The 15746-nt window shown below is 41.0% G+C and overlaps 1 protein-coding gene across 4 annotated transcripts in view; it reads left to right on the top strand.

Moving 5' to 3' along the window:
- Positions 1-15746, top strand: part of ADARB2 (adenosine deaminase RNA specific B2 (inactive)) — a 471923-nt gene that overhangs the window by 313859 nt on the left and 142318 nt on the right. For all 4 annotated transcript variants that reach the window (XM_069958929.1, XM_069958928.1, XM_069958930.1 and 1 more), the window contains exon 5: positions 10527-11431. In XM_069958929.1, the coding sequence (XP_069815030.1) occupies positions 10527-11431 (905 nt within the window). The remainder of the gene's footprint in view (positions 1-10526; positions 11432-15746) is intronic.

Below are 15746 nucleotides of genomic sequence, written 5' to 3'. Positions count from 1 at the left end.
AAAAATAGCAAAAATATTTTGGGGGACATTTATTAAGACAATCTTGAAGAAAGTCATTCTACATTTACCAGGCCAGATTTACTAAGAGGCGCATGCCTCTAAGAAAAGTCAGCTGGACCTGTGCCTATCACAAGAATTACACCTGCTTTAGAGCAGGCGTAGATTTTTGCATGGTTTACATCTGGCAGGTGTGAACGATGACGTGGGAGGAGGCCAGGTCTCCTCCATGCATTATTACTAGAGATGAGTGAACCTCGAGCATGCTCGAGTCGATCTGAGTCATTGGCTGTATTCATGTTTTCCAGACAACCTTAGAGCTTTATCCAAGTTCTGCAGCCCCCGCTAATCAAATACCAAACGTTCGGGTTCGGATTGTCTCGAACCCGAACCTGGTTCGCTCATCTATAATCATTACCTTTTCCATGGCATTCATTAATGCCCCCCATGGGGTTAGATTCATAAATCCCTGAGAGCTGCAGTGGCGCAATCGGTCAGCGCGCGCTACTTAGATTTGTAAATCCCTGAAGGCTCAATGGGGGAAATTTATCAAGGGCTTTGCGCATATTTTTAGGTGAATAATTGGATTTTTCACCAATTTTTTCACCAAGTATGAAACATTGTTTGACAGGCGAATATTTTTTAGATGCAACTTTTTTAATCTACCTGTTTTAAAGTGTCACTGTCGTGAATTTTTTTTTTGCAGAAATCAATAGTCCAGGCAATTTTAAGAAACTTTGTAATTGGGTTTATTATCCGAAAAATGCATTTTTATCATGAAAAAGCAGTTTGAAGCTCTCCCCCCTGTCTTCATTGTTCTCCTATGGAGAGAGCTAAAGAAAAGACCAAAACAGGACAACAAAGAGTTAATCTACAAATCCCTCACGGGATATCTCTTCTGACCATCACCAGTGACCTGTCTGAGCTCGGATTACAGTTGTCACCCAGCTCCGTGCCTGTAATCCTCTGTTATCTGCTTTCTGCTGCCGGCTAACTCCCTCCTTCCTCCTCCCCCCTCCCCTCTCCCTAGAGCAGACAGGGTACGTCTCCTGCAACAAGTCACAATTTTCAGATTTTTCAGAAAGGATGAAAAAGAGGAAAGAGGGGGGGACCTGGGAAAAGGCTTTTTACATGCAGATAATGGAAGATTTGGCTAATAAACCCAATTACAAAGTTTCTTAAAATCGCCTGGACTATTGATTTCTGCAAAAAAATAAATAAATACAACAGTGACTCTTTAAGTATTCAACCCAAAATTTGCATAATCCAGGATTTGCTTCAATTTATCATTTACAACTTTTTAAAAAGTCGCAAAAACTAGTGCAGACCTATGTCTGGTCAGTACCAGGTAAATTTGTTTATGACCTTTTTACTTAGACACATTTACTATGATTATGCGACTTTTCCATTAATCACACCAACCCACCACCAACTCCTTAGTAAATGTCCCCCAATGTTTTAAAGGGAATCTGTCAGCAACCGGGCCTTACCTGAGGTGCTGACAGTGTGCTGTAGATGGTAATCCCCTTGTGAGCATGGTACCTTTTGGTAGTATGATCATGGAGTTAATTATTCCCAATCTCAGGTCTCCTACTATAATGATGAGTCAAAGAGGAATTGTGGCTCAGCGTTTGTGCCGTAGTCTTGCACACATCACCCCTTCCTCCTCCTCCCTCTTCATTACTATTTGAATAATCAATGCTGCCTAGCCTCCTGCTTGCTCAGCTGTCAGTCACAATTGGGAATTCTTTGCAAATTATACAATAATAAGAAAAAATAAAAAATAAATAACGACATTTCATTTCCATCAGGGGACTCAAACCAAAGCAAAACCTACTATATGTCTCTAGACCGGTTACTTACCCCTAGACCAAAGCTCCAACACAGGTTAGCTGGTTCATCTATATCTCATTGCAGATCTTAATGGATGGAGGAAGGAGTGGTGAGGAGTGCCAGAGTGCGGCACAAACAAGAGCCACAACACCTCCTTGACTCTTCATTACAGTAGGAGACCTGAGATTGCACATAATCCACTCCACGGACAAATTACCAAAAGGTACCATGCTCACAACGGATTTGCCAGCTACAGCACACTGTCAGCACCTCAGGTAGGGCCCACGTGCTGACAGATTCCCTTTAGCTAAAAAAGCCATGTGGCACTTTTTGGATAAAAGTATGATTCCAACCTTAAGCTATGTTCACACACAGTTTTTTAGGTGTGTATCTGTTTTTGGTCCTTTTCTCAGCCTTCCACGTGTCAAAATGAGGCTCATAGTACTGACACATTTTTGCATTCGTATTAAAGCCACAAGTCCCATCACGACCATAGGTCACAAGGCCTGAATTGACAGCGTCAGCGGGATCTATGATTTTTTCAGTTCTGGTCATCAGACCCACAGTCCACAATACCTTGTCAGAAAGTATGCCCATGCCCTTTATAATGCCATGTACTATGACAGGTTCACTTTAAACAAAGCTGGTTTGAAAGTAGTCTGGCAGAACTCTATTAAATTGCACAGTAATTAACACAATCTAGAAATGCTACATTGTTAGCACTTATTATATTATATGGTATCATGCAGCATGTTAGTCCTTGGAAGTGAATGTTGCCTTCTATTACTGCTACTGTTATTTGTTAAAAAAAAAAAAAAGCAAATAAAAATAATGAGTGTCTAATAACATGTGAGCGCTAATCAGTTTGCTGCCAGATTTTTTTCTGGTGAAATTGTCTTTTATTAGCTGAAATCCAGCTATTTATACGGTGCTTTAAAAGTAAGATGATCAGTGTTAAACTTAATTATGTAGCCGCAAAAGTAAAGAATTGTAATTATTAGAAAATTCATACAGTGTAAAGACAATGTAAACACTCCACAAATGAACATAATCGGGTTTTTATACAGTTGTTGAAATTCGATTCCAAGTCTCAGGCACGTCTGAAACCATTTCACGGAGTAAATCAATTTACGGTGAAGGACCAGAACTAAACGTATAATTGTTTGGAGTACGGTGCATATTTATTCAGACCGAGGGATTATTATTCTAGGGAGAAAAAAAAAAAATTGCTCAAAAACAGACCTGCATCCAGAGGAGGAGATGGCTGCTGGAGCGGTTCTTGTCTTTGTTCAGATATTTATTTAAGTGTTTATTGTGGCTGTATTGAAAGGGTATTCTGGGGAGTAAGGTTTTTTTTATATATATATTTAGAATTGTGCTCAGGCAGGTGCTAAAAACAAGCAAAAAAATAAAAATAAAAAACGATGTACTTTGCATTCCTCACCCCCCTGTCACTGCCAGTGTCATGGAGCCTGGTCCCACTGTGTAGTGCTTCTAGGTTCTGGGTCAGCATGTAGTGTTGCTGCCTGCTCAACCAACCAATCAGGAGCCAAAGCGGTGTCCCACCTCAACCATTGATTGGCTGAATGAGCAATACCACGTTTCAATTCAGCCCATAACCCCCATCCCTCTGAACTGGACCTCCATGATACCAGCAGTGGGAAAGCAAAGAAGGTGGATAAAGTTTTTTCTACTCCCTTAAAAGGGGAACTCCAGCAATTTTTGTCTTTCAAATCAACTGGTGTGAGAATTTGTAATTAATTTCTGTTTAAAAATCTTGTCTTCCTGTCCTTATCAGCTGCTGTATGTCCTGCAGGAAGTGGTGTGTTCTGTCCAGTCTGACACAGTGTTTCTTGCTGCCACCTTGGTTCTTGTCAGTCTATGGAGCCTGACTCCTGTACTGACAGAGCAAGGAGCGGACCACGCTGTAGCATGGTCCTCCCCTTGCTTGTTCTCATGATTGGTACAGGTCTGAACACTCAGACTCAGACCGATCAAAACTTTTGACATGTCTCTATGACATTTAATGTTTTTCCAAAGGACAGTGACACTTTAAGGCCATGTGCACACTCTGTATGAACATTGCCGTCGCTTGACTCGGCCGGGTCAAACAACGGCCGATGTGTGTGATGAACATCACTTAATTTGAATTGGAATGTGGGAACATTCGGGTGGGCCTGCACTCTAATTAGCCATAGCCACAATGTAAAGAACGGCCAGGAGCCATACTTTATTTTGTGTGTACAGGCTATGTTGTATGGCTGCACAAAATAGACCTGTCAACTAGTTTGTGCAGCCACGGAGAACCACATCCGTAGTGTATACAGTATAGTGTAGTGTATACACTACGCCTGTGATTCCATGCAATCTAATGTAATGCCGCAGTGTCATTAAACAATGGCCGTTGTTTCATTAAAAAAAATACACTGTATAAATGAGGCCTAAGCATGCACACCAAACATAAGCCCCACACTTGTGGACCAAGACTAGCGTTACAAAAATGTAGGACCTTCCCGATCTAGACTGTGCTTCTTAAATAAATAGTCCCACAGCATAACAGAAAGAATTGGTCCTGGATTGCCACGGAGGTTAATATACAGTGCTAAGCCTTACTACAGCAGGGAGGGAATCGATTTGGGGAGATGATATATAATCTAGAGGGCGTTAGGTACCAATTTAGCAGTATTTTAATGACAGAGCGACGGTAAAAGCTATAATGAACGGCTTTGGTGAAAAAAGCCTCTGACATCATTGACATGCTCAAGAGCATTTTTCGATCATATTTCTTGTTTTATTGTTTTTTACCTATGGATCTTATACAAAATTTCACAACTCAAAAGTATTAAACTATATAGGAATAATATCCAGTAGATAACGCAACTTTTATTAATCTGTGTTCATTTTTAAAATCTCTTATGCGTAGTACAGATACCTGTATTTGGGGCCCATCCATCATGGATTCCATGGAAAAAGTAACAGAGAATTCAGGGTTTTTTTTGGTAACCAATAGACCCCATTATGGTAAATGAGGGAGTTGATTGTTGTCCATCATGGGACAAATCAGGCACACCTAGAACAATAGAGTTAATGTCTACGCATTTTACTGATTAGTAGGGATGAGTCCAAATGCTCTGAATGCCGGTGGCTGAAGAAGTTGAATGCAGTCCTAGAGAGTCTGGTTACTCCCAGTCTCCTTAGGGCTGCATCTGGAGTCCCAGACTCTTTAGGGCTGCATCCATCTTCTTTAGCCATCAGTATTTAAATGCAGAGTGATCGGGTTGCGCCCTTCTCTACCGGTTAACATACCAATTTAGAAAATGTGGGGGAGATTTATCTAACATGGTGTAAAGTGAAACTGGCTCAGTTGCCCCTAACAACCAATCAGATTCCACCTTTCATTTTCCAAAGAGTCTGTGAGGAATGAAAGGTGGAATCTGATTGGTTGCTAGGGGCAACTGAGCCAGTTTCACTTTACACCATGTTTGATAAATCTCCCCCTTTATCTATAAAACACAAGGCAGAAGGGCAATTTTTAACCAAATGTTTGTGCCAGATCACTGCCATACAATGCCAGATACAACTTTCAAGCTTGCACAATTCAGACACTTGGGGGGGGGGGGGGATACTCATACTTAAATTAGACCATGCCTCCTTTCCCCCGGCCGAATTCGCTAGGAGGTGCACGCCTCTTATTGAATCCAGACAGCTGGAAGCCTGAACCTGCGCCTGGCGTACCAAATCTAAACCTGCTTCCAGATTTGGATTTGGATCACGATTTAACCTGGAGGTGTAAATCATGATAAATGAGATGCGGGAGGAGGCCACCCCTCCTCCTCCCCTTGCTATGAGCCCCCCCTTGAGCCTCCTCTGCCCGCCCATTTTGCCAGTGGGGGATGCAGCAGGTGTACACCAGGGAGAAGGGGCAAATCTGCATATGCCTCGGATGGGACCTTCATAAATATCCCCCTCTGTGCCCAAATAATGTTATCATACAATATATAAATAATACCTCTAGGTATCAAAAATTGCTGCAATAGATTTCTCACAAAACATTACCCTCTTTGGCCCACAAAACATTATCATCCAATGTCCATACAATACTGCAACACCATGATGGGGTTATGATAGCATCTGATCTAAGCAAATGGAAAAGTTAATATTTCTACAGCTAAACGTTCAATTCTCAGCCATCTTTCCTGATTTCCCAATAACAGATAAAGGTTCGGCCTGATCAATTACTCAAGGGGTAAACTGTTGCCAAAAAGCTCAAGCAGAAATTCATCTCTGTAAGAACAAAAGCAGTTTACATCCATCCTACTCAACCCTATTTCCTGACATTATTAGCAATAAGAAAGTTAATAGTAAACGGTGGCCATACATCTTAAAGGAGAAGTCCAGCGAAAAGTTTTATTAAAGTATTGTATTGCCCACAAAAAGTTTTACAAATCCCCAATATACACTTATTATGGGAAATGCACATAAATTGCTTTTATCCCTGTACTTACTACTGCATCAAGGCTTCACTTCTTGGATAACATGGTGATGTCACTTCCTGGGTAACGTAGTGATGTCACGACCCGACTCCCAGAGCTGTGCGGGCTGTGGCTGCTGGAGAGGATGATGGCAGAGGGACACTGAGGGACATAGGGCATTGGAGGGACACTGAGCATCCCTCTGCCATCATCCTCTCTAGCAGCCACAGCCCTCACAGCTCTGAGAGTCGGGTCGTGACATCGCCATGGTATCCAGGAAGTGAAGCCTTGATGCAGTAGTAAGTGCAGGGAGAAAAGCACTTTATAAGCATTTTTCCGTAATAAGTGTATATTGGTGATTTGTATAACATTTAGGGGCAATACTATACTTCAATAAAAATTTTCACTGGGATTCTCCTTTAAGTAGCTGTTCATTTGGTCACCAGTAGTGCTTAGTTGAGGCTGAATTGTTTGGGTTTGGCAACGTTCTTCTGATGCTCGGCATCTGACTTCCCATGGCTGCAAAAGTTAGATGCAGCCCAAGGGAGCCTATCCAGGTATCCATGTTTTCCAGGACTCCCGAGTGTGGCATCCAATATCCAGCTGCAGGGAGTCAAATGCCAAGCAATCTGGGTTTGGAGAACATTGGTGAAACCAAACAGTTCAGCCTCTCAGCTCAACACTAGTCACCAGCTACCTTTCCCAAACTAGCCAAACAGCCAAACACTTATGTGTACTCAATGGATGCCAGATAGCTCTAAAGGGTTCAGCTGTTGAAATTCGACACATGTGTTCCATGCTGTTTTCCAAAATTATGTGTTTGGAGAGAATCAGGAGGCTCTCAAACACTGTCAGCTGGTTTAACCGATGTTGGTGGGTATTGACTGCAGTGGGGACTAGAGAGAAGAAAACTGGGCCAAAGTTTGGGTTTGTACGAACCCTAACCATCGGCATTTGAATCCTACTGTCTTCCCATTCCATGGGGAAGGTGCAGAGAGCCCAAGTCCCGCCTGGAAAACAGAGATCCAACCTATGACATAGACTGTATTCCTGTTATCCAGGTAGGACTTGTGCTGTCACCATCATCCCCACGGAACGGGAAGACAGTGGGATTCAAATGCCAATGGTTCAGGTTCAAACAAACCTAAACCTCAGCCCAAATTTCTTATCTCTAATGGGGACTTTAAGTCCCTGGTGGTTTAGAACACTCCGTTTACATGCTCCTCTCTCAGATTACTTATGGGGTGTAATCTTTGGGGTCCATGATATAACCTTTGGGGCCATGATCAATTGCCCAATATGCAGCCCTGTATGATGCCACCATCAATCCCCCTCACCAGTAAGTAACAGTATATAATCAATGTAAAATGTATAGAGTCTGTTTCATATCCATTTCACATTAGTCTCAATACAAGTTAATTGACTCCATTATGATCAGTCATGTGGCGGAAGCGATAAAAAAAAAAAAATCAATGCTGAGATGAAGACAAAAAAAAAAATTAAGAGCTGCAAACAGATGTGATAAAAAATACAAGCTACAATATTTTTAATATTTGAACCTCCTATATTTGTTGGAGGGTTGTAACAGGGATTATTTATCATAGACTTTATTTTTCCATTTCACAAGGTGAATTTGGACCTTGATACTGTGAAAATCTTTTGAATCCTGAACCAACTGAAGCGTGCAGGCTGCTTTCACTCATCTCTACTCCAATTTTCTGCTTCTCTTTCAAAGTCGGAGAAAAAAAACTTTCCAATTTACACCTCCATGTTTTCCTTGTATGTTTACAGAAGAAAACTCCAAGATGAAGTAGGAGAATTTTAGTAGTTCAGAATTTTTTTTTAAAGACCCTTAAATATTTATAGTGCGCACAGTTCTCGTGTTTGGAGAAGGATTTTAACTGAATTATGTGTTGAAATTCTAGTCCTGATTTATATCAGAACTATAGAAGGAATACAGACCTTGGCAGTGGATACTCATAAACCTATTTCACAACTGCACCAGTGCCTCTAAAAATCACTCATGTCTGCAACAATTTTTTAATTTTTTTTATTTCAGTCATTTTTTAAATTTGGTGCAGGTCTAGTCTTCTGTACAAGACCGATTTTTGTGGGCACCACCCTTGTCCTCAGTTTGGGTGTGGAGTTCTGCAGCTTAGTATCATTGAAATGAATGGAGCTGAATTGTAATACCGAACACAACCTGAGGACAAGGTTGGTGCTGTGTTTGTAAGAAAGTAGCTGTGCTTTTTTTTAATGCTGAACCACCCCTTTTAATAAATCTGGGGTCTTAAAACCGTTATCCAGGATTAGCGGAAACACACATACTATCTTGCAAAAACAGCACCACCCAAGGTTGTATGTGGTATTACAATTAACTCCATTCACTTCAATGAATAAGAGCTGCAAACTGAGGACAAAAGTGGTGCTGTTTTTGGAAGTAAGCAGACATGTTTTTCTAAGCCTGGATAACCCCTTTAAGCCATACTTGTTTAACTTAAAGGGAAACTGTCAGCTAGAAAAGACACCTCAAGCTAATTACATGGCTACGGCTACATAGGTATGTGAGCATGGAGACTTTTGTTATAGTTGTGCCACGACTGCAGTTGCCTGAAAAAATCCTTTTTCATAGAAATATCATAGTGGCGTGGCCAGGGCATCTCAGTATTCTTCAGTGTGGTGACCACATCTCTATGACACTTCAAAGTATTTTTTAGGTGATCACAGCTTCATAAAACTAGAATAAAGTCATTGATAGGCTATGTGTTAGGACTCGGGCCGTGCGTTTGGCTCCTGGTGTCGCCGATGCATGCAGCCAAAGCATACGTAACAACCGCTCAGGCCGGTTGCTGGGGGTGTGACCACGGCGTCTATAGCAGCTGGACTGATGCTCATGTTTTTCACCTACTCTGCTCTGTTAGGGTGTGTGCACACTACAGAATCAGCGCATATGACCCGCAGCGGATTCCGTCGCTCGTACCCGCACGTGGCCGCGCGCATCTCCGCCCCTGCCATAGACACTATTTTATGCAGGGGCGGATTCCGCATTCCGCCGAAAGAACTGACATGTCAACTCTTTTGGCGGAAAGCGGAATCTGCCCGTGCATAGAATAGTGTCTATGGCACGGGCAGAGATGCGCGCTGCCGCGTGCGGGTAAGGACGACGGGATCCGCTGCGTGCCATACGGGCGAATCCCATAGTGTGCACGCACACTCATTCTGTGATGTAGCAGAGGTCAGGGTTTCACTCCCCTGGCTGATCAGCATAGGTGTTGTGTGTGTTCACTGATTGTTGACTGACAGCTGACTCACCAGTTAGCTGTCGGTATCTGTGCAGGACCTGGAGCCTCGGCCCCAATCAAGCCTGGTGCTGGAACTTTAGGTTCCATAAGTATCTGCATTTGTATCAGGTCCAGCGCCTGTGAAAGTATCTGATTCCTAGTTACCAGACCTAGCATTCTCCTGCATCTATATCTGGTTTTCTGACTTGGCTATTGACCCTTTGGCTTCTCCTTGGACACGTTTTTGTACCTTCTCTGACTGGCTTTTTTTTTACTTGGATTTCTGACCTCGCTTCTATTATGTTGTTGTTTGTCTGGTTTTGTTCTGTGTTACACCTTAGATAGCCCAGGGACTGCCATCCAGTTGTCCGTAGCTGCTAGAGCTTTGTGGCAAGTAGGCAGGGACAGCGGGGTGGGTGCAAGCTTGAGGGCTCACCAGTCCTTGTCCCTTCCTGACACTATGTCCACACAACGTACTATTTTTGAACGGCTGTTGTGTTCCATTAAAACAGCCGTTCTTTTCATACTGCAATGATATGCACTGAAGGCCATTGTTGCATTGACTTCAATGCATATCATTGCAGTATGAAAAGAAAGGCCATTGTTTTAATGGAACACAATAGCCGTTCTTTCAAAAATAGTACATTGTGTGAACATAACCTAATTCTCACTCCATAGCTTGGTGGCCATGTAAGCCGTTAAGACGCCTTTTCTACCTGTTGTTTTCCCTTTAAACTGGAATATTTTTTTTCTAATAAATATAGTGTTCTTGAAAAATTAAAAAACACAACTGTAAAAAGTTCTCTTATTTCAATGCTTACAGATTCCCTTTAGAATATTGACATCACCCATGGCCGTGAATAGTGAATATGCCAGTAAAGTCTTTCTTACATGTCTACTCTCTCCTTTATAATGACACTTGGTGTTTTTCCTTTTTATATAGGTACCAGCAGCGCAGAGGTCAAAGAAAACCGAAACGTTCGGAATCGAGAGGACCTGGCTTTATCTACAGACAGACCAAAGGTGGGACCAACCAGTCTTAAACGGAAGAGGCCATTGGAGGAAGGTAATGGCGGCCATTTCTGCAAACTCCAGATTATACTAAAGAAACTCTCATGGTCAGTAACACCAAAAAATGCCCTCGTTCAACTTCATGAACTAAAGCCTGACCTGCAATATAGGATAGTCTCACAGACGGGCCCGGTGCACGCCCCTGTCTTCTCTGTAGCGGTAGAAGTGAATGGACTCACTTTTGAGGGCAGTGGACCTACAAAAAAGAAAGCAAAAATGAGGGCGGCCGAGTTGGCTCTCAAATCATTTGTTCAGTTTCCAAACGCTTGTCAAGCTCACTTTGCAATGGGAAACTGCATCAACCCATCGACTGACTTCACATCTGACCAGGCAGACTTCCCAGACACTCTGTTCAAAGAGTTTGAACCATCTACACACAGCGAGCACTTCTCAGGCTATAGCCCAGTTAATAATGAATTGCTTTCCAGTGCATATCGACATGGGAGATTAGTTTGTCACACGTTGGATTTAATGGGCCATACTAAACAAAGCAAGCACAAGATGGCATCCCCAGCTGAGAGTGAGAAGAACCCAGTGGTGATGCTAAATGAGCTGAGACCTGGGCTGAGGTACGTCTGCCTTTCGGAAACTGTGGAGAAGCAGCATATCAAACATTTCGTGATGGCAATGAGGGTTGATGGGAGGACATTTGAAGGTTCAGGACGTAGCAAGAAGTTGGCCAAAGCCCAGGCTGCACAAGCTGCACTACAGGCGCTTTTTAATATTCAGCTGACCAGCCACATACCCAACAGGAGTAAATGTAACCACCTATCACAGGTAAGAGATCATGGCATTGACTTAGGTTAGAAGATAATGTGGTTAACGACTCTTCTTTAATATGTTTTTATAGAGACGCGCTGTTCCTTGTCTTTTATGATAAGTGTTGGTGTTCTGCGATTGTAAAGTCATTAGACAACAAAATAATACATAGCAGCAAACTAACGCAAACAACAATATACAACTAGATAACTTAATACATAACACCAGACTAATAGAAACAACAATATACAACTGTAAAATAATATTTAAAAAATACACAACACCAACATGATATAAAATGATACACAACGGTAAGATAACATAAAGCAATACACAACACCAAAATAATACACAACAGCACGATAACACAAAACAATACACAGCACCAAAATAAAATACAACACCACTCTTGTCTCCAGTTTGGGTGTATATTTTGCAATTCGGTTCCATTGAAGTGAATAGAGTTTAATTGCAAACCACACCTGAACTGGAGATAAGAGTTGTACTGTTTCTGGAACAAAGTTGCCATGTTTTTGAAACGCTGGATAACCCCTTTAATGTAAACTAATGAAAAATAATACACAGAAACAAACTGTATGAATACGAACATACATCACCAAATGAAGTTACTTTAAGTATTATATACAGTATATAATAAATTATTGGTTCTGTTCCTTTATGTTGTTTTCTTACTGCATATTCAAAAATGTTTTCAAATGTACAATTCTACAGACAGAACTGTGAATGCTGGATAATTCAGGTCACAATTAAGGAATGTTATACAGTTAGAGGCCCTGTTTACACTATGTATTTTTTCAATAAATAACAGCCGTTGTTGAAGATTGCAACACCGGCCACTATTTATTTAAAAGGTGAAATACTATTGTTTTCTATGAAATCCCAGCTGCAGTGTATACACTCTGTATACACTCCGGCCGGCATTCAATACGGCTGCACAGAAAACTGACATGCCTATTTTGTGCGGCCGCTATTCAGTGAACAGCAGATGCACAAAGTAGACTTTGCAGACAATGTAAAGTACGGCTCCGGCCGTACTTTACATTGTCTGCAAAGGCTAATTGGAACACGGGCACACCAGAATGTTCCAGTTTAAGAGAAGTGATGTTCATCCGGACTGTACTGCAGTACCAGCCGGGGTGAACTTTACACAAAGCCACTGCTGTTTTACAGAATGTGATTGTGGCCTTCCAGTTATTCAATGTTATGTAGACTATATTTGGTTCTAAACTGAAGGTGAACATCCCTGTAAAAAATGTTTCTGTCATTAATCTATGCCAAGGTCTTTGTTGGACTATTATATGTGCATGGAGCCCCCATTTATGCCATCCCAGTTCATGAGGTACCGGTTTACGTAGCTACAGTGATGATATGTGTATAATAATCAGCTGGGAGGACCAAAGTGGTGGTAATGAACACCCATCACCCAACCCATCCTTCTCTCCTCCAATATATGCTGTCAGGAGTGTAAAGTATAGTGACCCAAGAAAACATTAGATGGTTGACCAATCAGAAAACAATGTGAGGCATTTACCACTTATATATGGACATCTTTACTAATACTTCTACCACATCTTGGGGGAATAGATTGTGAGGTTGGCAGCTCTTTTGTTAAAACAGTAGGAACATTTATAAAATGAAAGCATTGTCTTGTCCAATCCTGTATTAATTTACCTATCTGACGAGGTGTAAATAGCCAGGGATGTGTACACGCTGATCTCGTCTGAGCTGCTCAGCTAATGGAACAATCTTAATTAATTTCAAAGAATAACAAGCAAATGTAGAGACACGGCCCATGTGAGCAGGTAAACATCTCCATTAATGCACTAAGCATTCGTTTTAAGACTTTGCACTACGAAAAAGCCCATAGATTTAGGTCTCTGATTCTAAGTGTGTTTTGACATATCGCAAGCAGTTTTGCAATATACTCGCGTTATAATTTTTTTTCTATATTTAAATCAACCTTATACATATGACATGGTCCATGCTCCCTCAGTTCCGATATTTTGTCTTTTCTCTGTTAAAAAAAAAAAAGAGACTAAACACAGGAGGTCCCAGTTCTTTGTGCGCCCACCCAAGGAAAGACACCTGTTCATCATGCAGGTTGTATATCAACTGAGGGCAATTAACTTAGTCTAATTATATTATTAACTGTTGCTAATTATATAGTATCAACTCTGCATGCTATACAATAAGTCAATCAGTGTAATTCCGCTGTGGTTACAGAGCTTTTGGTGCTTTGGGACAGGAGAGCTAACCATACAATGCGAGCACCCCCAGGATTTTCTGCTACTGAATGAGACATGCAGCTGTACACATGCACAGTGAAGACTATTCCCGGTCCGTACATGCCCAGGAATGGCTGTCAATCAATACCAAGCTGAGTCAGTGAGCTTGCAAAGGTCTGGAACTTCCTGAATGTATTAGTTTTTTCTTCTTTTTTTTGAACAGCGAAAACAATATGGGCACAGAGGGAGCATAGACCACAGTTTGTCAGGAAGGGAGACACATAGTGGCCACATGTATAACGTTGAGTTAAACATAGAAAATATATATATATATATATATATATATATATATATAATTTTTACATGTATATATATATATATATATATATATATATATATATATATATAGCAAAACTGCTTGCAATTTTTTTTCTTTAAAAAATTTTCGGACAGTACCTGTTTAAACGGAAACTATGAGCAGATTAGACAAACTTAACCTGCTGATAATTCCATATTGCACACAGGGCACTGAGGATGTAGGTATGTCCATTACCTTCATCCTCTGCACTGTTTTTGTGCAGTTTGGAGCACTGGGGGGGGGGGCTACCACCCCCAGAGCACTGATCTGCCCCTATCCAGCTCACCCCCTCTAATTAGTGGAGAGGGTAAGATGGATCGGTGCTTTGGGGGTGGTAGCCCCACCCATCAATGCTCCAAACGGCCTTACTAGACACAGTATTAAACTACAAACTGCACAGAAACAGCACCAAGGATGAAGGTAAGAGACTTACCTTCATCCTCAGTGCCCCGTGTGCAATAGGGACATATCAGCAGGTTAGAAGACAGTACCCTGTTTAAATCAATTTCTTGTTGCTAACTACTGTAATAACTACTACAACTGTAATAAAAAGACAAGCTAGAAATATCATGTAATTCATGATCTCATATTTGTATGATGTCTCCATGACAATACTTGCTGCCTTCCTGTCCTTCGGTTGTTCATTTATTATCAATTTTGTAAATTCAGTTCACCATCCACATCAATGTCCACATAATTCCTGCCACTATTCCACCCAGTGATGGTGGGATAGTTTATATAAGACTTTTCCTTAAAAAAAAAAAAAAAAAAAAAAAGAATGTTGCAGACAGTCACCAGACTCACTTATAGGTCTCCTTCCCAGTGTGCGTTCACAGACTGGGCTGTGTATATACAGTCCTCCTTGTACAAACAACCCATTTGTGGAGATTAGTTGTGTGTCAGTCTTTGTCCTAGGGCAGCCTATTTCCATCTCTTTAATGCCATATTTAAAGTTCATAAAAATCACTCATAAGAAATTATCACTGTACTAAGTATTTACTGGTGTGTCAGTGTAAATGTGAGCTTGCTAAATGCTAATGAATGTTGATGAGTTAAAAGAGGGCATAAGATCTCATTTCATCAGCTGATAATATGCAGACGTGATTTAGAGTTTGATTTACAAGCAGTTTTTAATTAAGACTGTGAGTATAAAAGATGGCGGCGGCGGAGGAGCCACGGTGCCAGAGGAGCCCATTTGGATTTAAAATTTAGATTTAACTGTAACTGTGCCAAGTCCTGTCTGCACAGATGCTGAGAAAAGATGGAGAGGATGTACAGTAAACATGCAAACTTCCTGGCTTTGGGCTTAAGTTGTGACTACCGCTATTTTATATGCTAAATATCTTCAGAGCTAAGAGAGCGTTGTAATGTTATGTGCACAAAATTATAGAAATTTTTTATTTTTTTGTATGAAATATATTTATTTTAGTTTGAATTTTTTTTTTATAGTGCTAATCAGAGGTGGATACAGAAACTTGACTTTTTTTTCTATTTTGGTTCTGTTTCCCTATTTTATTTTATTTTTTCATTGTTGCACATTATTATTGGACAACCATATTGTCTGAGCTTCTTTTTCAACATTTAGAGATATTCTTTATGGCAATCATCAAAGACATAGAAAAGAAGATACTAGTTGGACCCTATTGACGAATAAGGGAGAGTTTTCTAGGCATGCTATGTGACCTGTGCAGGGAGATAAAGAGAATGAACTCTGATTTTGACATATTGT

Source organism: Dendropsophus ebraccatus, chromosome 2 (assembly GCF_027789765.1).
Source record: "Dendropsophus ebraccatus isolate aDenEbr1 chromosome 2, aDenEbr1.pat, whole genome shotgun sequence".
Taxonomy (NCBI): domain Eukaryota; kingdom Metazoa; phylum Chordata; class Amphibia; order Anura; family Hylidae; genus Dendropsophus; species Dendropsophus ebraccatus.
This window is presented reverse-complemented; position numbering and strand designations above follow the sequence as displayed.